The sequence below is a fragment of the Brassica napus genome, chromosome C5 (assembly GCF_020379485.1).
Source record: "Brassica napus cultivar Da-Ae chromosome C5, Da-Ae, whole genome shotgun sequence".
Classification (NCBI taxonomy): domain Eukaryota; kingdom Viridiplantae; phylum Streptophyta; class Magnoliopsida; order Brassicales; family Brassicaceae; genus Brassica; species Brassica napus.
In genome coordinates this window covers 17808327-17831545 of record NC_063448.1, presented here as the reverse complement: position 1 = coordinate 17831545, position 23219 = coordinate 17808327, and the positions used below count along the sequence as shown (strand labels likewise).

General features: G+C 35.7%; 5 protein-coding genes across 11 annotated transcripts; 2 read left to right on the top strand and 3 right to left on the bottom strand.

Moving 5' to 3' along the window:
- Nucleotides 1–751: 751 nt before the first annotated feature.
- On the bottom strand, nt 752–4077 carry BNAC05G20710D. The gene is made up of 12 exons (XM_013837825.3): nt 3514–4077; nt 3295–3442; nt 3043–3188; nt 2790–2972; nt 2542–2617; nt 2338–2409; nt 2177–2262; nt 2005–2078; nt 1868–1913; nt 1520–1629; nt 1237–1411; nt 752–1140 (listed from the first exon to the last, which is right to left on the bottom strand). The coding sequence occupies exons 1-12, from the start codon at nt 3772–3774 to the stop codon at nt 952–954; spliced, it is 1566 nt and encodes a 521-aa protein (XP_013693279.1). The 5' UTR covers nt 3775–4077; the 3' UTR covers nt 752–951.
- Nucleotides 4078–7724: 3647 nt separating this feature from the next.
- On the top strand, nt 7725–10457 carry LOC106401183 (nicotinamide adenine dinucleotide transporter 2, mitochondrial). Of its 2 annotated transcripts, none has more exons than XM_022703171.2 (9): nt 7725–8196; nt 8281–8376; nt 8714–8820; nt 8936–8984; nt 9134–9237; nt 9333–9427; nt 9522–9610; nt 9711–9805; nt 9893–10457. In XM_022703171.2, exons 1-9 carry the CDS (start codon nt 8115–8117, stop codon nt 10262–10264), a joined length of 1089 nt encoding a protein of 362 aa, XP_022558892.1. In that variant the 5' UTR covers nt 7725–8114; the 3' UTR covers nt 10265–10457. The 2 variants fall into 2 exon arrangements, with proteins under 2 accessions (XP_022558892.1, XP_013697101.1); XM_013841647.3 differs by having other exon boundaries at nt 7737–8196; nt 9896–10457.
- Nucleotides 10458–10918: 461 nt separating this feature from the next.
- Nucleotides 10919–13858, bottom strand: LOC106347170 (LEAF RUST 10 DISEASE-RESISTANCE LOCUS RECEPTOR-LIKE PROTEIN KINASE-like 1.1). Of its 4 annotated transcripts, none has more exons than XM_048759035.1 (6): nt 13682–13858; nt 13412–13585; nt 12680–13346; nt 12565–12600; nt 12227–12469; nt 10919–12146 (listed from the first exon to the last, which is right to left on the bottom strand). In XM_048759035.1, the coding sequence occupies exons 3-6, from the start codon at nt 13317–13319 to the stop codon at nt 11173–11175; spliced, it is 1893 nt and encodes a 630-aa protein (XP_048614992.1). In that variant the 5' UTR covers nt 13320–13346; nt 13412–13585; nt 13682–13858; the 3' UTR covers nt 10919–11172. The 4 variants fall into 4 exon arrangements, with proteins under 4 accessions (XP_048614992.1, XP_048614991.1, XP_048614993.1 ...); XM_048759034.1 differs by having other exon boundaries at nt 13412–13588; nt 13682–13854; XM_048759036.1 differs by lacking the exon at nt 12565–12600 and having other exon boundaries at nt 12680–13588; nt 13682–13854.
- An 854-nt stretch (nt 13859–14712) lies between these two features.
- On the top strand, nt 14713–17946 carry LOC106397561. 3 transcript variants are annotated; one of them, XR_007324197.1, is made up of 8 exons: nt 14713–14727; nt 15904–16152; nt 16254–16375; nt 16475–16748; nt 16862–16960; nt 17053–17377; nt 17459–17616; nt 17733–17946. XR_007324197.1 is itself a non-coding variant. In XM_048759037.1 (7 exons), exons 2-5 carry the CDS (start codon nt 16226–16228, stop codon nt 17070–17072), a joined length of 543 nt encoding a protein of 180 aa, XP_048614994.1. In that variant the 5' UTR covers nt 15433–16152; nt 16219–16225; the 3' UTR covers nt 17073–17377; nt 17459–17616; nt 17733–17946. The 3 variants fall into 3 exon arrangements, 2 of the variants coding, with proteins under 2 accessions (XP_048614994.1, XP_013693614.2); XM_048759037.1 differs by lacking the exon at nt 14713–14727 and having other exon boundaries at nt 15433–16152; nt 16219–16375; XM_013838160.3 differs by lacking the exon at nt 14713–14727 and having other exon boundaries at nt 15903–16152.
- A 2716-nt stretch (nt 17947–20662) lies between these two features.
- LOC106398795 lies at nt 20663–22924 on the bottom strand. The gene is made up of 4 exons (XM_048757278.1): nt 22064–22924; nt 21817–21883; nt 20858–21600; nt 20663–20812 (listed from the first exon to the last, which is right to left on the bottom strand). Exons 1-4 carry the CDS (start codon nt 22922–22924, stop codon nt 20663–20665), a joined length of 1821 nt encoding a protein of 606 aa, XP_048613235.1.
- Between the last annotated feature and the right edge of the window lie 295 nt (nt 22925–23219).

The window sequence follows — 23219 nt, the reverse complement described above, 5'->3', positions numbered from 1 at the left end:
GAACATCCCTTTATTTTCTAATGTTTTTTAAAAAAAATTAATATAAAATTTGATAAATATTATGAAAATACACACACATTTAAGCGAGAAATAAAACTAATTTGATTTGACTTAACTAAAAACAAAAATAATTATACTTGAATTTGAATTTGAAAGAATACATGTAATCCAATAGTCAATATACTCACAACATGAGCTACTCGACTAATCCAACTTATATCCAAAATAAAAGATCTAACTACAATAACAAAAATATAATTTTATAATAAAGATCTATTTATTTTTATACATATAGGTTACATGATGACTCAAAATATATTAATAAATAAAAATAAAATATTTACTAATTGTTATAATATAGTTTTATATTTATATATACGCGTGAGACTTCAGAATATTATCGTTATAATCATTTATGTAATTTTGAACCAAACACTTCAGTTTATCTTTATTTTATTCTAAGCATAATTTATAATACATTATAAATAATCTTACTAAAATATATTTAAATATCTAAGAAAATAACAAATCTAAATGCAAATAAAAATTTAATCAAAATTAACTATATTTTGAATAAAATATTATAGTTGAATTGAGATAAATGGATTCAATCCAATATACCCAAGTGATAAACAAATTGACCAAAAAAAACAACCAAACTGGCTAGATATACAATTTCACAAATCATATGTCTAATTAAAATAAAATAATATTATTAATATAATATATATATATATATATTATAAATTGATTTCAAACCAAAAGTAAAATATCAATTAATTATAATATACTAATTTTATAAAGAGTTACATCCATCCATGAGCACCGGAGAATCCCCTAGTACAATGTATTGGCTATCTCATTGGTATTTCATATTTATCAAAAGGACTTCTCATTCTGCCAAAGGAGCACACATGGATTAAATAAGCTGTGGCCACAGGCCTTCACTAATCAAGATTCAATAGTGTTCTTCTTTTTGCAAGCGAAGAGAAGAAAATAACCAGCTCCTGCAGCTATTACTGACATAATTAAACCTCGCTTATTGATCTTGAATGGAATCCGGCTACCGGTATAACCCGCTGCCCACCGTACCTTAAAACTAAATCCGCAACTTGCTCTAAATTTCTGGATAGAGAATCCCTGAATCAAAATCAAACATAAGCAGTAGTAACAAGGTTAAGAACGCAAACACATATTGTATGCATTTTCATTTGGATTAAAGAAGAGTATAATTACCTCTGGTAATTTGTTTTCTACAGCTAGGTTGTCGATATGCAGCCTCACGTTTGACGCTGCAGCCAACCAGAAACTGCGATCCACTTTTGAGTACACATTGGAAACTATGTCAAACAATGTCTGAGCGCCATCCTCAGTGGCCTTTAGGATAGATTCTTCTCTGCTCCTGCGGTTTCTGTAAAACAAGATTTATTCTCCCATCAAAATTCCTTATCAAGTTTGCTCAGTTATATCCGCAGGTTTTCAGAAAGTCAGATTCTAATCTACAACAGCATATTCATACTTGAGATATCCGCAAAGCATGTGTTTTGGCCACAGATTGACCCTTCCATGCATGGGAATCACTACATGTGGAGAAAGCTCCAGGAACTTATATGTCGTTTGAAAGTATTCCTGCAAATGAAAAAATGGAAACTGAGGAAGTTGTGCTACTTACAATTGATACGATGACTAAACAAAACTTTCGAACAAACTGTCTCTTCTAATATTGAAGCAGCAAACCTTGAAAAAAAAAAACACAACTAGGAAACATGCCAGCCTATAGCAGGTTAACCTTTTCCATTGAACAATTCGAAATAGAAAACAGCGTGAGCATACACGACCAAGCTTCCAAAGGCTACTTAGCACTTACCGTCATGTTCCCACCTGACCTTATGTCCAAGAAAGCACTTCCTTTACTGAAACAACGCAAATTGATCATTAACATTTTGTTGAGTCACTCTATGTTCACTTTAGCAACATAGATTTAGTGAAGTTGCCTCGTCTTACCCAACACAATGATCCCCAACAATCAGAGAACGAGTGGGGTTATGAAGTAGTGCCATATGGCCATCTGTGTGTCCCTGGGAGAGTATGTTTCCTTGGTTAATAGTTTACTAAACAGTATACAGAGCAGCAAATCTAAGGGTTACGCAAGATTTTAAGGTGGCTGGATAAGTACCGGAGCGAAAATGACGGTCAAACTCTGACCATTGACATATATGTTCTCTCCTCCAGAAACTGGGGTATAGTTACCAGACCAACCATCTGAAATCACAAAGTATTCGAACATAAGACGAAATTAACTTTACAAAGATGGAACACTATACTGAAGAATGATACCAATGCGGTTCTTAGTTTTGACATGTGCCACAAGAACAGCATCAGGATTGCTTTCTTGTATAGCAGAAAGTCCTGAAACATGGATGAAGAGGAGGTATATCATAATAGTCAATAAAGAAGCCTGAGTTAAATTTTCATAGAGAGAGAGTAGGGAGGAAAACAAAAGAATCCACCAAACCAGGAGAGAAAACAAGAGATCCATACCACCAATGTGATCACGATGGTGGTGTGTAACAAGGACAATTAGCTTTCTAGGTAAAGCATCAACAATTTTTTTGAGCTGGATCAAGACAAAGCAATGCAGTTATGAATAGTTTGTAATGATAAACGTACAAACCAGATCTTTGAAGATGGCGAGAAGAGTTTGTGTATACATTCCTAACTCCTAAGGAAACAAAGGATATATATATATGATACGAAGAGCAAAAACTACACATGGATTTGGGAAAAACCTCAGTGTGGAGTTTGTAGTGGCAACCAGGATCCACAATCAACGCATCCCCACGAGTTACAAAACCTGTCTCTTTATAGTCCACTGAAACATTCTCTGGAGCAAATACAACCAGATTAGTTGTCGTGAAAGGTTTCAATGTCCTGCTACGCATTGGCACAACCATAACACCAGGTGGATATTCCTGAGGTTCAAAAAGACCTGAAAGTAAGATTCTAATTAAATATTGATAAGATTTTCTGGTAACAACAGACCTGGACAGGTAGAGAAGGTGACAACTTCTGCTTCATGGAACCATCCCCAAGCCCGAGTAGTACTAATGGTCCAACACGATCACTTCCCTGTTTTGCATCAACAAGACAGTCAACGCAAGCTTCCATGGACATCCACTTACAGTTGTCTGCACTACAACACAATAAACGAGTGAGTTTACTTATCCAGATTCCAGTTCTCTATTTCCAAAACCTCAAGAAAGAAACAAAACATTATAGGAAAAAAGGGACAACCTTGTAAACTTTTGTCTGTATCCATTAGCTTCCCGGCGAGAAAACAAGTACGGACGCATGAGTCAGGTCCAAACTCAGGCTCCACTACATACCTGTCGAAACTCCACTCTCCCACATCGCTAAACTCAATCCCTAGATTCGCCAACAGCTGCATTTACTCAGGGAGCAAATGAGAAAAGGCGAGAAAGAGAGAGTGTAGTGTAGAATTACAACACTTACTCCATTCAGGATAGTTTCTAAGTCGAAGTTCTTCAAATCTATCTCTTCTGAGCACGATTCAGCTATAGAGAGAGAAAAGCTGGACCTTGTTCCGTCTTCTAGAGTCGGTAGATCTGCTGATGGGAGGTCCCAGAGATTGGAATCGACGTAGGAGTCGTAAGCTTCGTCCCCAAATTTTGCAGGATGTTTTTGCTTCTCGAGGAGGAACTGGGCGGAGTCTCCAGGGTTCTTGATGATCACCGCAAGATTGAGATTGCCCATTTTCCGCGGAACCTGAATCCGAAAGTGGTTGAAGCTTTAAATTCCACTCTTCCTCATATGTAAATGATTGATCTTTTATACATCACACTATTGACCCCTTCTTTGATTTTCAATTTTGCTTCTTTTTATACATCACTAATGTTTCTCTTTCAGTTTGAACTTGAAGCTTGACGATGCAAATCAGCTGACTGTCTTGTCTTGGCTTCGATTGGGGATTAGACTTTGAATACTTTAGTTCTCGAGGAACGCCAGTCTCCTGGAGGAACGCCTCTTAGTAAGGGGATTCTGTTTGGATTCGTCTTTTAGACTAGCACTAGCCTTTATTCCATTCTCAAATTAATTAAAACTACTGGTTTGCCCGTGATTTTGCGGCTAGTTATATTATATAAAGAAATATATATTATCTTTATTGTTATAATTTTTGAAAAATTAAAATTTTTAATTTTTAATTTCAAATATTTAGATAATCAAAAATTTTGTGTAACTCCAATATGACCAATACAATGATCAGAAACTTTTATCATGAAAGATCTTTTGTAAACGGTTTTTTGTTAACTTTAAAAAACATAAAAGTTATAATAATTCATTACCTACAAATATAATTCTTTTATATAATAATATATAACTATTAAATTATTTCTATAAAAATGCTAAAGTATTTTATTTAATTATACATAACTAATTGATAAAAATAAAAAAAAAGATAAAACATATATATTCTTTCTCTAATTCTACAATTAGTTTCCATAAATTATTATTTGTAATATAATTTGTGTTATTTGGTAATTTGTATTAATTAGTTCTAGAGTTACTTTTTTTTTATTTGATTAAAATAATAACTAATAAATGTTAACAACCAATCAAATATAACTATTTTTTTTTAAACATAACTTATTAAAGATACATAATTAAAAGTCAATTAAGTGGTTTCTCAATTAATATATAGTAGGATTTATCTCTTTAAAACTAAGGATAAATTTGGTTAAGGTAAACATAAAAACATGTATTAGGAAAATGGTAGTTTAAGAAATTTTTCTATTAATTTGTTCTAAATCACACTTTTTCATTCATTTTTTTTATTTTAGTGTTTAACATAAAACTCAATTGGGTTAAGCAAACAAATTCTTCTTTAAATGATCTTTGATCATCACACTATTTTATCAAACACTAACGCATTCAACCAAATGTTTTAAATTAAAACTAATCATAGTTTACATATCTTTTAAAATTACTGTTTTAATTTATTTTAAATTAAATTAAAACATACATATATTAATTAAATATGATTAACTAATAAGAAAAAATAATATTTCAATTTTTAAATAACCAAATGTCGTTATTTTAGGCATATATACTTAATATTAATGTGAGATCCAGTATTTTATGAAATAAAATGTTTTATCTGTATAAATTTTGTTAAAATTTTATTATCGTACATTTTAAAAGTTTATTATAGCGTAAAAAATACATCTCATTAATTTTTAAATGATTTTTTCTAACTTTCAATTTATATTATATTTTTCATCATTGACTTTAACAAATGTAGATATGGTCATTTTTATTGAAATTCCTTATAGTTTAATGATTGAATAACTATAGATGGTTTAGGCTATAAGAGATTAGAACGGTGTAGGTCTTCATCATATCCGGAACACTTATTTATATGTCGAGCTTGTATCTGTTACAGACGTGAATGTGAATAAATGAGATGGAGTGGGAGGAGAGGTGGGTGGAGTTTAATGATTGAATTAAAATAAGAATTTAAGAAAGGGAGAAACCTTACATAAAATCTCTTCGGTGAAGATAGCTAACGATGAGTTACAGCGTCAAACTGGAAAAGAGCGTACAACTAAACCTAAACACCAGACATGCCAGAAAGATGAAAGTATTAAAGCCCAATGAATAAACAGAAAGCCCGGCTACTCCTCTGCGAGTTAGAAACACAGAAAAAAGCTCTGCGAGTTAGAAGCAAAAGGAAAAAGAAGAAGCTCTCTCTCTGCTCGACACGTGTCACAAAATAGGGTAGGAGGGATGACGTGGCGCATTGTGTAGAATTTTCAAGGGAGAACACGTGTCGCAAAAGCCCCCTAACACTTGTCATGAGAAGAGAAAAAACTAACTTTATATTTATAGATAGATAGATTAAAAAATTAGAATTTTCAAGGGAGGACACGTGTCGCAAGAGCCCCCTGCCACTTGTCACGAAAAGAAAAAAATATAACTTTATTTATAGATAGATTAAAAAATTAGAATTTTTAAGGGAGGACACGTGTCGCAAAAGCCCTCTGTCACTTGTCACGAGAAGAGAAAAATATAACTTTATATATATAGATATATAAATTCCTAGCTGTCATTGAAACATAAGTCTTGTGATAAAAAATTATGATGCAAAAGGGTAAAAGAAACAAAACAGCAAATTGACTCAAATAACATACAAGGTAAGTAAGAAGAAAATTAATGAACCAAATACCTATTATGAAATTATGTTGTTTTCTCCAACACTGCTACTCTGTTTAAAACATTTAAATAGCTAAAATCGATGGTATAGAATCAACATAAATCTATAAATCTATACTATTAAAATAGAAGTTATGATTTTTTTTCATGTGTGTTTTTATTTGGACCATCCATAAATTTTTTTATTAAATTTTATATAACTTAATTATAATATCTTTTAATAACTTTATTTTTATTTGAAATACTAATAAATATCTTAAAGAAATATATAGCAAAATCTTCCAAATATCTTTTAGAATCTTTTTCAAATATATTTCTGAAATTAGTTATTTAAAATTTTAATTATCACAAAGTATAATCAGAAACTAAATTTTAGTTTAGATTTGATTGTAAACAAAAAAAAAATTATGTAAAATAATTTAATAATATTATAATGATAACCATTTAAAATTTGATTTAATTTTGAAAATTCAATTTAAGAAATATTTTAAAAGATGTTTTTAAAAAGAAATACTCATTTCTATTCCTAATTTAAAAATAAAAAGTATTTTATCTATTTAACACATAAATTATGAATTATTTCATATCTGATTTTTTTTAAAAAAATTTAAATCACTTAGAAGTCATACTTTTAAATGTTTTTACCTTGTAATATAATTAATTTACATTTTCTTTCCTAGATGAAACAATTGATCTTTATTCAATCGTATATATATAAGAATTTCATTTACTGTTATTAACGTCTGTGTATTCCCTTGAATTAAAAACCAATTCGGTGTATTATTTAAACAACTATACTAAATTGGTTTAATTAAATCACTATATACCAAATTCTCTTTTATATAGGTTCAACTTAATTTGATTTTCGAATATATTTCAAATTAAGAAATAAAACAAAAATTATGTAAATCAATATTGTTACATAATAATGTTTTTAAAATAAATTTTGTTACAAAAATACAAAATTTATAAATTTTATAGTACTAATATTACAGACCACATAAATATTATTATAAAATTAGATAATATATAAGATCAAATTATATATATTAATTTATTGATATATTTTATTGCATAGCCTAAAATATTTTAGTATTAAAGAAAAGCCGGACGGTCGTGCGGATCAAAGATCTAGTTATTGTTAAAGAAAAACTACAACGTTTTAATTTTAATGGACTTTGTTCGTTGTTCGTAGAATATGTTAGAGCACAAAATTAGATAACAAATCCTTATATTATGAGAATTATTCTAGATAAGATGAGAAAACATATTTTGTTATGTTAATATAGACATCATTTTTACCAATTTAAAATATCTAGATATCGAAGGATCTTCACACTCTGTAGCATGTAACGAAGTTTCACATTCTTAATGCAAAAGTGAAATTTTTTCTCTTATCTTATATTCCTTATTTCCATTATTGGTTCTAATTTTACGAAAGTGAGATTGATATTCTATTTTTTTTTGTCTACTAATCCACTCTTTCTTTTTTATTTACTGTAAAAACAAGGAAAGAGATTCTTAGCAGAGCCGAGAAAGTGTTAAACTTTCTTCTTGAATTGTGTGTTGATGCCAAAGTAACAAACTGCGGAATCAAATCTACCAGATTTGTTTTCCAAACGTTATAAGAAGGAAAAAAAACCGACCCTCTCTATTGTGTGTTTAACATTAAACGCCTAAACCATACGCGACCCCCTGTTTTAGGAGAAGGGCACAAAGTCTCTTCCTTTACCAACCCGCACGTTCCGCCCCGGGTCGGGTCAATGTCAAAACGGACGGGAACTGTTTATATTCATCCCACTTCATCATCAACTACTTGAGAGATCTCTTAATTCAAACTTTTGAGATACATTTTTTAGGGTTTAATTCACAATCACGTGGAGATGATTGAGAATGAGAGCTCTTCCTTGGATTACCGGAGCATTCGAGAAGTCGCCTGCAACGCCGCCGCCGGAGCCACCGCAGGTTCAGTTTCGATGATCCTTTCTTCTGTTTCTTTCTCCTGGGTCTCGTTGGTGAGTTTATTTGGTTTGGGGAACTTTTTTTCAGGGGCGATCGCGGCGACTTTCGTTTGTCCATTGGATGTGATCAAAACGAGGTTACAGGTTGTTGGTCTCCCGGAAGCTCCAGTCTCGGGGAAAAGAGGTAACTTTGAAACCTTAGTTTGCTTCACTATGTTTAACAAGCTGATGTAGGTGTAGATCTTATGTGATGATGAATGATGACATGTGATTTGTGTGTGTATGCATGTTTGATCAAGACTCTCTCTGAAGCTATGCTTATAGTTGCTAACAATATGAAGCTTAGTTTGCTTAAGAATGTTAAAAAGTAGATGTAGCTGCTGCATATCTTATGCGATGATGATGATATGTGATTTTTCTATGCATTTTGTTGTTGTTGGAGTTTGTTGCATGTTGATCAAGACTCTCTCTCTGGAGCTCAGCTTGTAGGTGCTAACAAGCTGCATCTGTTGAAATATCAGGTAGCGTGATCATTACAAGCCTACAGGATATAGTTAAGAAGGACGGTCTTAGGGGAATGTATCGAGGTCTTTCACCAACCATCATTGCTCTCCTTCCCAATTGGGCTGTAAGCGCTTCTTTTCTTCTCTGCTGGCCCTTTCTTTTTTCAGTACTTTCCCAACGTTCTCCTACGGATCTGCTATGTCTTTCCTTGTAATCAAGATATTCTGGTACATGCACAGGTTTACTTCTCTGTTTATGGGAAGCTAAAGGATGTACTTCAGTCAAGTGGTTTGTTCTCATCATTAACAAAACGCAAATCTTTTTGTGCTTTATATTTTGCTTATGCAGCGCTGGAAGAGTATTGTTGTCCAGTGATTTCGTAAATTTGGTTTTCTTTTTACCAAATTCTTTTGGATCGTTCGGTCTTTTCATGATAGATGGCAAGCTTAGTGTTGGGGCAAACATGGTAGCGGCTGCTGGTGCCGGAGCTGCCACTTCTATTGCAACCAATCCACTTTGGGTTGTCAAGACAAGACTAATGGTAGAGCTTTTGTACTCTTTTCTTTGGTTTCAGTATTACTTTACATTCTAGATTGTTTTCTTTTTATTGTGTTTTATTCTCACACTTTTGTTCAGACGCAAGGAATTAGGACGGATGTGGTACCTTACAAAAGCATTATGTCTGCTTTTAGTAGGATTTGTCATGAAGAAGGATTGCGAGGGCTTTACAGGTCACTATTGGCAATGAAACTCTGTCACTTTGAAAGCCTTTTTCCTGTGACATTTCGTGCTTATATCAGTTATATCTTTCCTGTGTTGGAACAGTGGCATTTTACCTTCTTTGGCGGGGATTAGCCATGTTGCAATCCAGTTTCCTGCATATGAAAAGATCAAGCAATACATGGCAAACATAGGTAAAGCATGATTCCTCCACTAAATTACATAAATCTATTTCATATGCTCCTGTTCCCAAATCCCAACTGGTTTCTGATCATATCTAGTTAAAGCTCTCAGATAATACATCCGTCGATAATCTAAGTCCTGGCAGTGTAGCTATTGCCTCTTCAATCGCGAAAGTACTGGCCTCTGTTTTGACTTACCCACACGAGGTCTCTCTCCTCCTGTTCCTCTATCAACCTCACTCTTAGGCTCATAACTAACTGATCCGGGACTAAGATAGGTTTATGTTACGTTAGCAGGTAATTAGAGCCAAACTTCAAGAACAAGGGCAAATGAGAAACGCTGAGACTAAGTATTCCGGAGTTGTTGATTGCGTCAAGAAGGTGTTTAGAAGCGAAGGGATTCCTGGAATGTACCGTGGATGCGCCACTAATTTACTGAGGACAACTCCATCAGCAGTTATTACATTTACAACCTATGAGATGATGCTTAGATTTTTCCGACAAGTTGTGCCACCAGAGACTAATAAATCAAACAATCAAAATAGAGAAGAAAAAACGAAGAGTTTAGTTAGTCGACACGGAGCAGAAGAAGAAGAGAGCTTGAGAGAGTCACAAACCCAATCTAATAAGATCAACACTTCACCTATCCGTCTTGGAAGCAAATAAGGCTTGTTTTCAGACTGGAGACATGCTCCTAGTCCTAAGTTTTTTTTTTTACCTAAAGCCTTGTTTCAGTTGAGTGATTTTTTCCCTTCCGGTGATCAAGTTGTAACCTGTTCTCTTCTAACAACTGTTAACCTATCATTACATAACTTTTTTGGCCCTTTTGAGTTATAATGATGATAAGCGTGCATAGAAAGCGATTTGAGTTATAATGATGATAAGCGTGTATAGAAAGCGATTTGAGTTATAATGATGATAAGCGTGTATAGAAAGCGATTTGAGTTATAATGATGATAAGCGTGTATAGAAAGCGATTTGAGTATTTCAAATGTAGATGCTTTGAATGGAATTTTTTGGACCTTAATGATAGAGGCTGCAAGAAGGAAGAGGATTTGTTTCCTTGTTCTTTCTTAGTATTGGGGGGCGCTTCACCTACAACGAGGTAACAGAGTCTTATTCTAGGGCTATAAGCTTTTACCACTTGTTGAAGGAACTAATGGAAGCCATCTGTTTCTGGTTAGAGAGAGCCTTTGGAATCTTTCCCTTTTATACTAATGATGCATGCAAATTATTTTCTGGTTAACTAGATAGATAGGCCTGAAACTCAGTAGATGCTATTGGTATCATAATGGAGCTGAGAGGTGTGAGTAATCTTAGTCGAGCAAAACCTTTTCAGTCAATTTTTTTTTTTTTGTTTTCTTTTGTTTAGACATTTGAGTCAATATTACATACAGATACAGTTACATATGTTTGAGTATGATAGACAAAATTAGACATAGAAAATTGGTGATTAGTAGTTCAAGTTATGTCACTATGTATATTTTCTCAATACCTGCAACTTCACAACTCTGTGTTTCATCTTATATCTTTCCACTGACACAAATGAGAAGAAAGCAAAACCTGATGGTACCTTAGCAACTGTAGGCACTGGTGTTCGGTGTGGTTGATTTACTGGTCCATTGTTCAGTCACAGAGATGGGTGACCGGGGGAATTTTTTATTCTGTATGAGCGCAGCCTCTCCCCAATCTGGTGGCGAAGGATGCGGAGTTACCGTCTCTTCTCTGTAGTTGTAGTATTGACATTTTTGCTCCTCGTTCTGGATCTCCTTTAGCTCCTTCACAACCTGTTCCATTGTAGGTCTCATTGTACCATCTTGCTGCAAGCACTGAAAAGCCAAACCTGCCACCATTGTAGTCATTTTCCTAACTCCTTCATTGGTTCCGTATCCAAGACTATGATCAATCAGCTCGTGGGTCGCGTTGTTCTGTATCTTGTTTATAGCTAAGCTTGATAGGTTGATCTCACTCTTGGACCTGTTTATATCAACAGCAGGCTTCGACGATATCAGCTCTACAAGAACCACTCCGAAGCTGTATACATCGCTCTTATCGGTTAGATGATAACAGGTATGATACTCAGGATCCACGTATCCTGCAGTGCCCTGAGGAGCAGTTGAAACATGAGTTGCATCAGTTGGGAACAGCCTCGACAGTCCGAAATCCGCAACTTTGACGCCGTAGTTCCGGTCGAGGAGAATGTTTGTAGTCTTGACATCGCGGTGAATGATATCAGAAGCATGAAGGTAAGCCAAAGCGGTCGCTGTTTCAATGGCGATGCTCATGCGCATCGACCATGTTAAAAAGCCTTGGTGTGTTGGGTTTTCGGTTTCACCATAGAGATGATCTGCAACTGTACCGTTTGGAATGAACTCGTAGACGAGGAGAAGTTCTCTGCTGCGGCGTGAAGTGCATCCGTAGAGAGAGACTAGATTCTTGTGATGGAGACGTGTGAGGATCTCTATCTCGTTCATGAACTGCTCGAGTCTTCTGTAGTTGTGCTCATAGAGACGCTTCACTGCAACTTCTCGTCCATCACGCACTTTTCCTGAGATTAGAGAAGGAAGTAAACATTGCTTAACAGAGAGATGTCACTTTCTATAAATGTTAGTGCTTTGATCATGTTACCATAGTAGACAGTGCCAAAGCCTCCATCTCCTAGTAACCTGTCTTTACTGAAGTTGTCTGTTGCTTCTTGTAGTTCTTTATAGGTGAAGATTGGTATCTTAAAGAAGACATGACTAAACTCAACGTCAGAGTTCGAGTTGTATGTTGAGATGAGGTCTGAACTGTTTTTCCTTCTCCAATTCCTTTGGATGAAGATAAAGAGTGCAACCAAGCTGATTATCAAGATGAGAAATCCTCCGATTCCTGGACAATTAGGGAGGAAACTGATTCAAATTGGATACTGTGTGGAGAAAGATAAAGAAACTAAGTTGGCTGAACAGAACATCTCTCTTGTTTACCTAATCCTAGCTTTAACTTCAGATTTTGGTAGTCATCTACAACAAAGAAGCGGGAAATTGAATTATATTGTCATCTCATATGTTTCATTCATCATTCATGGTTCATTGTGCATACCTTTGCTTCCTCCACGGCAGTGAAACTTGTCTTTGATCATCGTACATTCTCCTCCTCGTCTATAGCAGTGACGGCAGGCTCGAGTCACGTTTGTACGAAGAGAGAAAGTAGCATTAAGATTAGACTGGTTCTTGTTTCTTGAAATATTCCAGCTCTCTGGAGTCTTGATAATTGAACACCCTGAATGATCTGTCAAATTGGAGTAGTACAAGCTGCTTCCTCCTCCTTTGCAATTTGCATAAGTGAAACCATTCTCCCTACTGCTGTTGCATTTGTACAAAGTGGTCAACTCGAGCCATGGAGAATCTGGAAGAGAGAAGTTTGACAAGTCAGTACATAATCCTGCTTCCAAGCTTTTGTTAAGTCTTGGGTCGGTGATGGTTATGGTGTTGGCTTGAGAGACGCTCTTCACTTTGTACCATTTCCCATTTTTCTGGAGCTGCATCTCTGAAATCTGGTGATCAGTGCACTTCAGCCTGAACAGACCGCATCGAGACCGCATGGTTGTGTTAAAGAAAGGGAACCTGAAGTCGAGGCTCCCACAAGAGAATGTTGAGGCACAATCTGTCATTTTCTTGCGCCTGGCTTCTGCGATGAGAAAGCAGAGGAAGAAGAAGACCAACACAGAGATAGTCTTCATCGGTGATGTGATTCTTGATATCTAGATCTACAAAATATCAAGACTTATGTTCCATTTTCTGAAGAAACTATATTATATCTTTCTCCTCCTACCCGTTTGTTGTATGGTCCTTCTTTGAATGGTATTACGACAGGAGAGTTGACTTGTGCGGAAATTCAGACAGAACTGTAGAGGAAGAAGAGCATGGTTTATGAGGTTGCAAGAGAAGAAGATGAAGATATGTGGGGGCAGCTTTGAAAAAACTGTGCAATAGTCTTTGAAGCTTGCTGCTATATTGGAAAAAAAAGAACGTATGAGATTGGTTTTGACCGGAGACTCTGGCTGAATGGGAAACTTTCAATTCAATAGAAATTTGGGTTTACCTTTTGGTCGAAGTTGCATGTATAAGATTTGACCACGCACCACTTATCTTAATATCTTCATGTCTTGTCAACCTCCTCTTGAGTCTTCCATTATTAAAGCGTTGGAAGCACTGAAAGTGAGACTATGGTTTTGTTTGCTCTTTAGAGGTCTTCTGGGTATGCTTTGCTTTAATATTTATATATTTATAATCCGGTTTAGGATATTACATAATGCATTGAAAAATCATGGGAAATGATAAGAGTAATTAATTATATTTTAGAACTTGATAATGATGTCTTGCTAGACACCAAAGAAGACGAGAGTCTGATCATGATATTATTAAGATGGAAGAAATAGCGAGCAACTTGCGGAAAAGAGAATATCTTTTAAAAAAAAGAGATTTGTATTGATGAAACACGTTCTGTGTAGAATAAAGACGACACGAGGGCTACTGCATATTCATGTGTTGGACTAATTTGATTCTGTCGAGCTATAAATATATAATTAGGATTAGTCAACAAAAATATAATTACCCTTTCCGAGATTCTTTAGAGTTGAGTTAACTATATGCTCTCTTTTAAAAAGCATTGACGATCATATAAGGGGTTATACGTTCAATCATTGATCAAAATGATCATAATTACATAATAAGTACATAGATTGAAAGTTCAGCGACTAGTCTTCGAACATATTTGCATACAATGGAAGAAAAAATAAGTGGTAGAGAGAAAAGAGAGATTCTAAAATGCAATGGAATGTGATCATGAAAGCACCCACATGTCGGTTTTGTGATTGGTCGAAAGTCAATTTTGGGATGTTGAATCTGGAGGCTCCTTTCATAAAACTCAAGTTGGCCAACTCTTTCTGCCCTTTTGTTACTCTTTGTTAATACTGATCTAATAGAAGTCTTCAAGGCTTCAATTCTAACCGCTCCGAAATACGCCTCAGAGCAAAACCAAAACTCTAATCGCTCCAAATATGGTCTTAGAGCAAAACGTAGTATTTTATTTTTCTACATCTGAGTTTATGAGAAGCAGAGTTCATGAAGAGACATGAAGACAAACTGGTACCATTCTCCGAACCCAGATTTTTTTTGTTTCATGGAAAGCTCGTCGGTAGCATCACATCGTTTGGTCTCCTACTGGATGTGTCTTTGATGCATGTAACTCAACTAGACAAACACGTCATGAGAAAACAAAATGAAAAATAATTACCACTACGCCAAATATAAACTAGGGACCTATAAACTATCCCATACCTAGGGGTTTCAATTCGGCATGGCCCGGCCTAAACCCGCTAAGCCCTTAAACTTTTTTGCCCGGTCCAGTCCGACCCGGAAATATTTTAGGCCTCGAATTCAAAGCCCGGCCCGATCTTTATAGGGCTATGGGGTTTTTCGGGTTTTTTTTAGGATTTTCGAAAAATAATTTGTCATTGTCATTTCCATCATTTTAATATATTTGAATTTTCATAAAAAATAGTTTCATTGATTTTAAACCTTTCTTCTTTATCAATAAAGATTTACTTTTTCGTATGCTTTAAAAACATATTATAAACAAACCAAACTTAATAAGATTTAGATATTCAAATATAAATTAAAACTAAATATATAAGATAACGTTGATAAACATGATCAAACGTTTCATACTTTGCATTTTGAAATTAAAAAAAAATATGTTGTACATAAAAGAAGAATGTACATTTGCAAAATTTAAAGTGTGACACTTATAATGATCGAACAATAAAGTGCATTAACAATTTTTATAGTTACTTTATTAGAGTTTGGATAAAAATATTAAAATAATATGCAATACTAATAATGGTTTTGATTGTAAAAACGATAATATTTAAGTTAAAGCATAAAATTTCGGGTTTTCGGGCCGGTCCTAGCCCAAACGGGCTTACGCCCAAGATACCCAAAACCCAAATGGACTTATCCCAAATAGCCCAATTTTTTTGGGCCTTATAAAACTAAGCCCAAGCCCGGTAATTCTTAGGGCCAGGCGGGCTCGGGCCGCGGGTTTTGACCATAATTGACATGTCTACCCATATCCACCCAAAAATATATAATACTAATTGTATCACTAAGACACTAATTATAGGTACTAACGTTTACCATCTATCTATCTATATATATAAAGTATGGTTTGCTCTCTCCTTAGAGAGACACCTAGGATGCCACATAAGAAATTCAGTTCACAGAATTATGCCACGTGTCCACGTGGAAACTCTATCTCTACAGAGACAACACGTGTCCTCATATGTGCTTCGTTGGGCTTCGGTTATCAAAGGGAAAGGCCCATCTTCCGGTGAGATGCTAACCCTAGATTGCGATCTCTGGAGGTCGTCACCTCCGCACCGGCGTGACGTTTCCTGTACCTTCCGCATAGAAACGGTTCAGCCTTTACTCCCATTGATTGGTACCTCCACTATGTGTCTTCAATGTGATCCTTGCGTCTCAGAGGCGGTGGGTTTCTGCGTATAAATAGAGGTCAGATCTCTCATCCTCGACTCATCCAATCTTTGTTGCTTATTACTTATATAGATTCTGCTTCAGTTTAGTCATGTCTAATCCGAGGGTTTTCTTCTCAGACCTCAAGTCCGGCAAGTGCTCATCCGCTGTTGAAGCTCGGCTTCTGCGGTTCTGGGAGGCGAAAAATGTCAAACGCTGTGGGGAGCTGATGTGGGTCGACTTGCTCTTGATTGACGTCAACGTGAGTTGTTTTCGTACTGTATATTACTCCGATTAACCTCTTCATGTTTGTTATTTTTTTCCTAAATTTTAACCAAAAAAAAAAAAATTTGTGTATCAGTCGACAATGATGCAGGCCACCATCTATGCTAACCGCCTTTCAAGGTTCCGTTCCAAACTCGCCGCCGGGACGATGTTCACCATCTCTGGATTTGATGTGACTCGATGTGCTCAGAATTTCAGACTTACCGACTCTCCTCTGATGATCCGGTTCAATGATTCCACCGCCTTTGATGAGCTAACCAAGCCGGTTAGTCCATTACCTGAAGAAGGATTCCGGTTCCTTGATCACTCCGAATTGATTGGTCTAGCCAACACGAATGCACATCTACCAGGTTGGGTTAGATTAATTGGATTATTCATAAATTATTTAATTTCTGTTTGGTTTGTAAATATTAATGAACGATTAACCATATGGTCTACTGATATATGCCTTGGCCTTGCATAGACATTGTAGGTGAGATCACTGCAGTGAAGAGTAATGTGAGTGGTACTCCTGGAGAAAAGAGTCGACTCATGGCAAGTTGGCAACCATCAAACTGGATAAGTACACCTTATCTTATTTTTGCTTAAATGAAATTCCATGCGTTCTTGCTGTTTTTTAAATGATGTTTATTGATGTGAAATACATAATTACAGGGATTCAACGGTCACCTTAAGTCTCTTTGAAAGTCAAGCTGAGACTTTTCACAAAAGGCTTGAGGATATGCATGGTGACCCCAAAGTTGTTGTTGCAACCAGCATTAATCCAAAGATGATTGGAGGTGGTTTGTTCTTAAATGCAACATCTGGAACACATGTCTACTTTGACAAGGAGACTAAGGCAGGGGAGTACTACTTCTATAAATTGGTCGCTAGGGACAATGGAGTCTCATCTGCTGCACCATTGCTGAAAGGATATGCAAAGGTGGAGACCTTGACCATATCGGAACTTACAAGTTTTGTCGCCTCTGCTCAACCACAGGTACTATATGCAGATATGATTAATAAAGCTTTCTGTTTGGAATCTTCGCTTAGTATGTAGAGTCTAATAAACCAACTGCAGGACATTGACTTTGTCTGCACCGGGAAAGTGGTTCGACTGGACGTGGACAAGGGATGGTGTTACGTTGCATGCGCTAAATGCAGTAAAAAATTGCAGCGTACAGTCTCTGCTTTGGAGTGTTTGCGATGTAATAATCCCAATGCTGTCGGAGTTCTTCGGTATGTATTGTATACATTGTGCAAGTGCTTATATATATAGATACGTAATCACGTGCGTCTAGGTTAGCTGGCTCTGAAAGTGAATTTTTGTTCCTATTTTCTGTAAACTTTCACAGTTACCGTCTGGAGTTGGCAATCGCTGATAGCACTGCTGAAGGTACATTCGTGTGTTTTGATGGTGTGATGACTAAGCTGCATAATCGTAAAAATTATGTAATGTATGACAATTAAGTTTTCCATTGATTTAGATTATTTTATCTTATTAAAACAACATATATTCAAATATGGAATGAATTTGATTTTGAATATTTATACAATTAAATTCACAAATTTATGTATAATTCCACTTAACGTTTTGAGAACTCTACTTAAATCTTCTTGAAAAAAATTTAGTATTATTTATTAAAACTTATATTTTTTTATTATGTCAAATTGAAATAGAAAAAATAATATTATATATATTATTATATTTTTTAATTTGTATTCCTTAAAAGTAGAGAATAATGAAGGTCTCTAACATTCTAATTCAAACCAAACATATTTACTAAAAATAACAATATGATCTCGGATTTTTTTTTACTATTTATTTGTCTATAATATCATTTCTATAAAGATTTTAAATGCTTCATAAATTTTTATAAAATAATATTTACTGTAACTTCCCGCCTGTAGGGCGGGTCGACCCTAGTCTCCTATATATTAGTCCTGGATTTAGCATGGATTAAATGACAACAACATTGGTTAAATAACAATCTTAGGTAATATGCTTACGTGTCAAGGTGAGAGCACTCTTCAGAGCTCTTTTTTTAATTAAACTAGCCTTACTAAAGTTATTAAAAAAAATAGCACTAATGGACCACTCAATACTTTATTATATATCATTAAATTTAAATATGGAAAGAAATAACCATTTAATTCTTTCCTTTGATATTTGGCCATTCAATGTATTAAAAAGAAAAACGTAATTATATTTTTTGGAAAAGAAGATTAGAAAAAGAAGATAAGCCGGAGGGATTCCGGAAAATTGTATACATATTTGTATATATAATGTCACAGAATAGTTTAAGCAAAATTTGGTTGCATAAATTTATTTTTCCTTTTTTTCTTCGCTTTACCGACAGAGAAGATCTGAAAGAAAATGTTATGTTTTCAGTCTAGTCCATTTGAAAGAGTGAATTATACGTCAGAATATGACAACCAATATCAAAATCTTAACAACACATGGACGATTTAATGATAAGCAGGTTCTGGAAAGTTAAATAATATGGGTTCGAAATAGTCTCACAATACTAAACATATGTAGCCACGTAGATATGGAATCATGTTTTAAATTTTGTTTAAATATTATGAGAAAGTCCATATGTTGTCAACGTCACAAACTCTCTTTAGGAATTAGTTTGTGCCGTTCCATAAAGAAGTATTCCAAATAAATAATTCTCTTTAGGAATTAGTTTGTGCCCTTCCTAAAAAAGTACTCCAAATAAATCAAAACAAAAATATCGAAAAACTTATTCTTCACAAATTTAATCCAGATCCGATCCCATATAGAAGGGATCTTCTATGTTCTCTTAAATGTTAGAAGTGAATCTAGCGCTCTCCATAGATCATAGAAGGACCCTTCCACCGACCAAAACCAGTTAAACCAATTATAATTAATTATAATTTTTAAATGTTTATATAGTTTTTTTTGTCTAAACAGATTTTATTGATAGATAGAAGTACAAATCGAGTTATAGAATCGTAAGCAAAGAAACAGAAGACAAATTATTACACAAACAGAAATATGCGACATATGTTGAAGATGAATCATTCGTAGACGTGAAGATTGACGTTGATTTCTTTTGCAATAAGCCTTATATGCTAACAAAACATATGCTCTCTTATTTTGCTTCTCCAGAATTTGTCTCACTCTAATATGATTGGTATGCTATTTTGGCAATTTTTTCTTTCCAAATCGTATAGAAAAACCCATTGCATCTAGGACATGCTTTGAAACGTCGACACGGTACCAATTAGTTTGTATATGTGTTCTTGGTAAGAAAATAGATTCTGTATAACCTTCCTTGCGACATAGATACCTTGACCATATAATCTTTTGTGAAACCCATCTATATGATGGTGTAGATAGCAGTTCGGTTTGATTCACCCTTTTTTATATAATTGTACCAAAGCGATTTTTGTGGTGGTCTTCTCTTCCATAAGCATTGAAGCCCTAGAACGAAATCACCCTGCCATATAAGACACATACAAACATAGGTGGTAGTAGACTTCATCAATGGAGGCCCACTCACCGAAGATAAACTCTTCTGGATGAAGAGATACCACACATCAATCACGATATCCCATGTCCTTATCATTTTCTCTGAACATGAACCAATTTTATTACACATGAATATTATTATTACAGTCAACACTGGGAAGAGAAAACGACGAGAGAACCATATCGACCAAAGACACAGTTTGGATGTTTCACCAAAACAGAACAAGAACACCAAAACATGCACCATCTCTTCTGATTTGAAGATATGATCATCACAATCAATTATGACTCGGTAATAGAAGAAACAAAACGTTTCAAACATGAACCAACAACAGCCATGTGAATAATGAAAGAAATTGAAGAACAGAGTGAAGAAGAGAGAGAGAGAGAGAGAGAAAGAGTAAGGAAGGATTTCTTATTTCTTTAGATCTAAAAAATGTCATTACAATTGGTTATAAGAGACATAAGCAGAATAGAATAGGCTTACTCTAGTAGCCAAACACCCTTGGCTTACTAGGGAAGCTAAAATATAATATCAGTCTGCTTTTACTGTAGCTCCGCGGGTACTGTTCATGGCCTTGCTTGATTTCCTTTGGCAAGCCTTGCTAGATGAAAACTTCTTCTGTTTATTTCTTCATGTCAATACTCTCCCTCAAGCTTTACCATAAGGTATGGTTAAGCTTGGAACTCATGAAGACATCCCTCATTAAAACCTTTTGTGTGAAAAACCCAATGGGACAAAAACACACAAAAGAAAAAGAGTAGATGTTTCATGACTTAAGGGGATCATGATCTATCCAGGTCTATGAGTCCCAATCTCGGATGAATGAACTCACAGACTTTAGTACTTGCTCCTTTGGTGAAGATATCAGCTAGCTGGTATTCACTTCTAGTGTAGCAAGGTAGAATGATCTTCTGCTCCACAGCTTGTCTCACCTTGTGACAGTCCACTTCAATGTGCTTTGTCCTTTCATGAAACACTGAGTTTGAAGCTATATGAATGGCCGCCTGGTTATCACAGTGCATGGTAATTGGTGTTGATGTCTCTATGCCCAAGTCTCTTAGCAAGTTTCTGATCCAAATGAGCTCACTTGTCAGCTTCCTCATTGCTCTATATTCTGCCTCAGCACTTGAACATGATACCACCTTTTGCTTCTTGCTTTTGCACGTAACTAGATTGCCTCCGATGAAGGTGCAATAACATGTAGTAGACCTCCTATCCACTCTATCACCAGCCCAATCTGCATCACAATATCCCACAATCTCTGTGCTCTTGTTGCAACCCATCCAAACACCTTGACCCGGAGCCTCCCTTATGTATCTCATGATCCTTTCCACCATATTCCAATGATGAACCTTCGGTGCTTGCATATGCTGGCTAACTTGGTTCACAGCAAAACAGATGTCTGGTCTTGTAATGGTGAGATAGATCAACTTCCCAACCATCCTCCTATAGAGCTTGAAGTCTCCAAATAGTTTGTCTTCAAACTCCCCCTCACGCAAGACTTTGTAGCCTTCTTCAAGTGGTGTTTTAGCTACTTTTGCTCCAAGCTTCCATGCCTCATTTAAAAGATCAAGTGCATACTTTCTTTGAGATAAGAAAAGCCCCTCTTTAGAGCGGCATATTTCTATCCCTTGAAAGTACTTTAGCTCACCCAAATCTTTAATATCAAAGGTAGATTTAAGAAAAGCTTTAGTAGAGATGATACTTTCCTTGTCACTTCCTGTGATAATAATATTGTCCATATAGATCAGTATCACCACAATTCCTTGCTTGCTTGTGAGAGTGAAGAGAGTATGATCAGCTTCTGATTTTACAAACCCTCTTCCATTGAGAGTTGTACTTAGTTTGTGATATCAAGCTCTTGGTGACTGTTTTAATCCATATATTGCTTTCTTCAATCTTAGGACATTCCCTGACTTGACCATATCTTCCATACCCGGAGGTGGCCTCATGTAAACCTCATCCTCTAGCTCTCCTTGAAGAAAAGCATTCTTGACATCCATCTGTCAAAGATCCTATTCCAGGTTCACTACCAAGGAGAGAAGAATCCTTATGGTGTGGAGTTTAGCTACTGGTGCAAAGGTATCCAAATAGTCTTCTCCATAGACTTGAGTGTATCCTCTTGCAACCAGAAAGGTATCAAAATAGTCTTCTCCATAGACTTGAGTGTATCCTCTTGCAACCAGCCTTGTCTTCTTCCTTTCTGGTTTTCCATTGGCAAGATATTTGATGGTGAAGAGCAGGCGGCTTGTAACGGCTTTTTTTCCTTTAGGAAGCTCAGTTTCATACCAAGTATCAATCTTGATCATGGCACCAACTTCATCTCCAACTGACTCTCTCCACTCTTCATGCTCCATGGTTTCTTCGTAAGTCTTTGGAACATACTCTTGATCCAGATTGCTAATGAAGGCTACATGCTCCTGAGGGTAACTTGCCAAAGAACAGGTTGCTTGGATAGGGTGAGCCGCTGCATTGCTGTTGAAGTACATTCTGGTGTCGACCCACTTGGATGGTTTCTTCACTCTTGTACTCATTCTCAATGGTTGAATCTGTTGCCTTTCTACCACTGACTCTTCCTGTCCTTGATCTCCATTACACTGATCTTCACTAGACTTATCAGATTCATCTCCATCTTGATCATGTGTACTTGCTAAATTATCTCCTTCTTGCGGCTGTGATTCAGGTTCATTGCCCCCCTCAGGATCATGATGGGATGTTTCAACAACTGGTGATGCTTCTTCATTTTTTCCAGCATATGGTGGTGAGGGAAAAGTCCTTGGCACCTCACTGCTCCGAGGCTGACTGATGCCAAGACTCTCCAGAATGATTCTCAAGTTGTTTGCCCTATCTGAAGGTCCTTGTGGAAGGTCTTGAAGGTTTTCCCAACTCTTTTCCTCATAGTACCCCTTAGATTCCACAAACTTAACATCCCTTGAGACCATAACTCTTCTTGAATTAGGAATGTAGCACTTATAACCTTTCTGTGTGTAGGAGTATCCAATAAACATGCCCTTGACACTCTTGGCTTCTAGCTTGTTTCTCATTTCTCCTGGTGTCAAGACATAACAAACACAACCAAACACACGCAAATGATCAATTGGAGGTTTGATTTTGTTTAGTACCTGAAAGGGAGAGGCATCTTGAAGAACTTTGGTGGGGATTCTGCTGATCAGATATCATGTTGATACCACAGCATCTCCCCAAAATCTTTTAGGGACATTGGTGTGGAACATCATGCTTCTTGCAACCTCCATAAAACCTCCATAAGATGGCGATTCTTCCTTTCAGCAACTCCATTTTGTTGAGGTGTGTATGGACAGCTTGTTTGATGAATTATCC

Excerpts from the sequence above, each read along its gene's own strand:
- BNAC05G20710D (XM_013837825.3), bottom strand. The coding sequence starts at position 3,774 with ATGGGCAATCTCAATCTTGCGGTGATCATCAAGAACCCTGGAGACTCC. Across the intron at positions 3,189-3,294 it reads TACAGACAAAAGTTTACAAG|ACAACTGTAAGTGGATGTCC; the intron begins GTTGTCCCTTTT and ends GTTGTAGTGCAG. Across the intron at positions 1,141-1,236 it reads TAGAAAACAAATTACCAGAG|GGATTCTCTATCCAGAAATT; the intron begins GTAATTATACTC and ends ATTTTGATTCAG.
- LOC106397561 (XM_048759037.1), top strand. The coding sequence starts at position 16,226 with ATGTCTAATCCGAGGGTTTTCTTCTCAGACCTCAAGTCCGGCAAGTGC. Across the intron at positions 16,376-16,474 it reads TGCTCTTGATTGACGTCAAC|TCGACAATGATGCAGGCCAC; the intron begins GTGAGTTGTTTT and ends TTTGTGTATCAG. Across the intron at positions 16,961-17,052 it reads GCAACCATCAAACTGGATAA|GGATTCAACGGTCACCTTAA; the intron begins GTACACCTTATC and ends ACATAATTACAG.
- LOC106347170 (XM_048759035.1), bottom strand. The coding sequence starts at position 13,319 with ATGAAGACTATCTCTGTGTTGGTCTTCTTCTTCCTCTGCTTTCTCATC. Across the intron at positions 12,601-12,679 it reads CTGCCGTGGAGGAAGCAAAG|ATGACTACCAAAATCTGAAG; the intron begins GTATGCACAATG and ends TCTTTGTTGTAG. Across the intron at positions 12,470-12,564 it reads GAAGTTAAAGCTAGGATTAG|GAATCGGAGGATTTCTCATC; the intron begins GTAAACAAGAGA and ends CTAATTGTCCAG.
- LOC106398795 (XM_048757278.1), bottom strand. The coding sequence starts at position 22,924 with ATGAGAAACAAGCTAGAAGCCAAGAGTGTCAAGGGCATGTTTATTGGA. Across the intron at positions 21,884-22,063 it reads AAAGGAAGAAGACAAGGCTG|ATGGATGTCAAGAATGCTTT; the intron begins GTTGCAAGAGGA and ends GATCTTTGACAG. Across the intron at positions 21,601-21,816 it reads TTACATGAGGCCACCTCCGG|GAAGTGACAAGGAAAGTATC; the intron begins GTATGGAAGATA and ends TTATTATCACAG.
- LOC106401183 (XM_022703171.2), top strand. The coding sequence starts at position 8,115 with ATGATTGAGAATGAGAGCTCTTCCTTGGATTACCGGAGCATTCGAGAA. Across the intron at positions 8,985-9,133 it reads GGATGTACTTCAGTCAAGTG|ATGGCAAGCTTAGTGTTGGG; the intron begins GTTTGTTCTCAT and ends TTTTCATGATAG. Across the intron at positions 9,428-9,521 it reads GGATTGCGAGGGCTTTACAG|TGGCATTTTACCTTCTTTGG; the intron begins GTCACTATTGGC and ends GTGTTGGAACAG.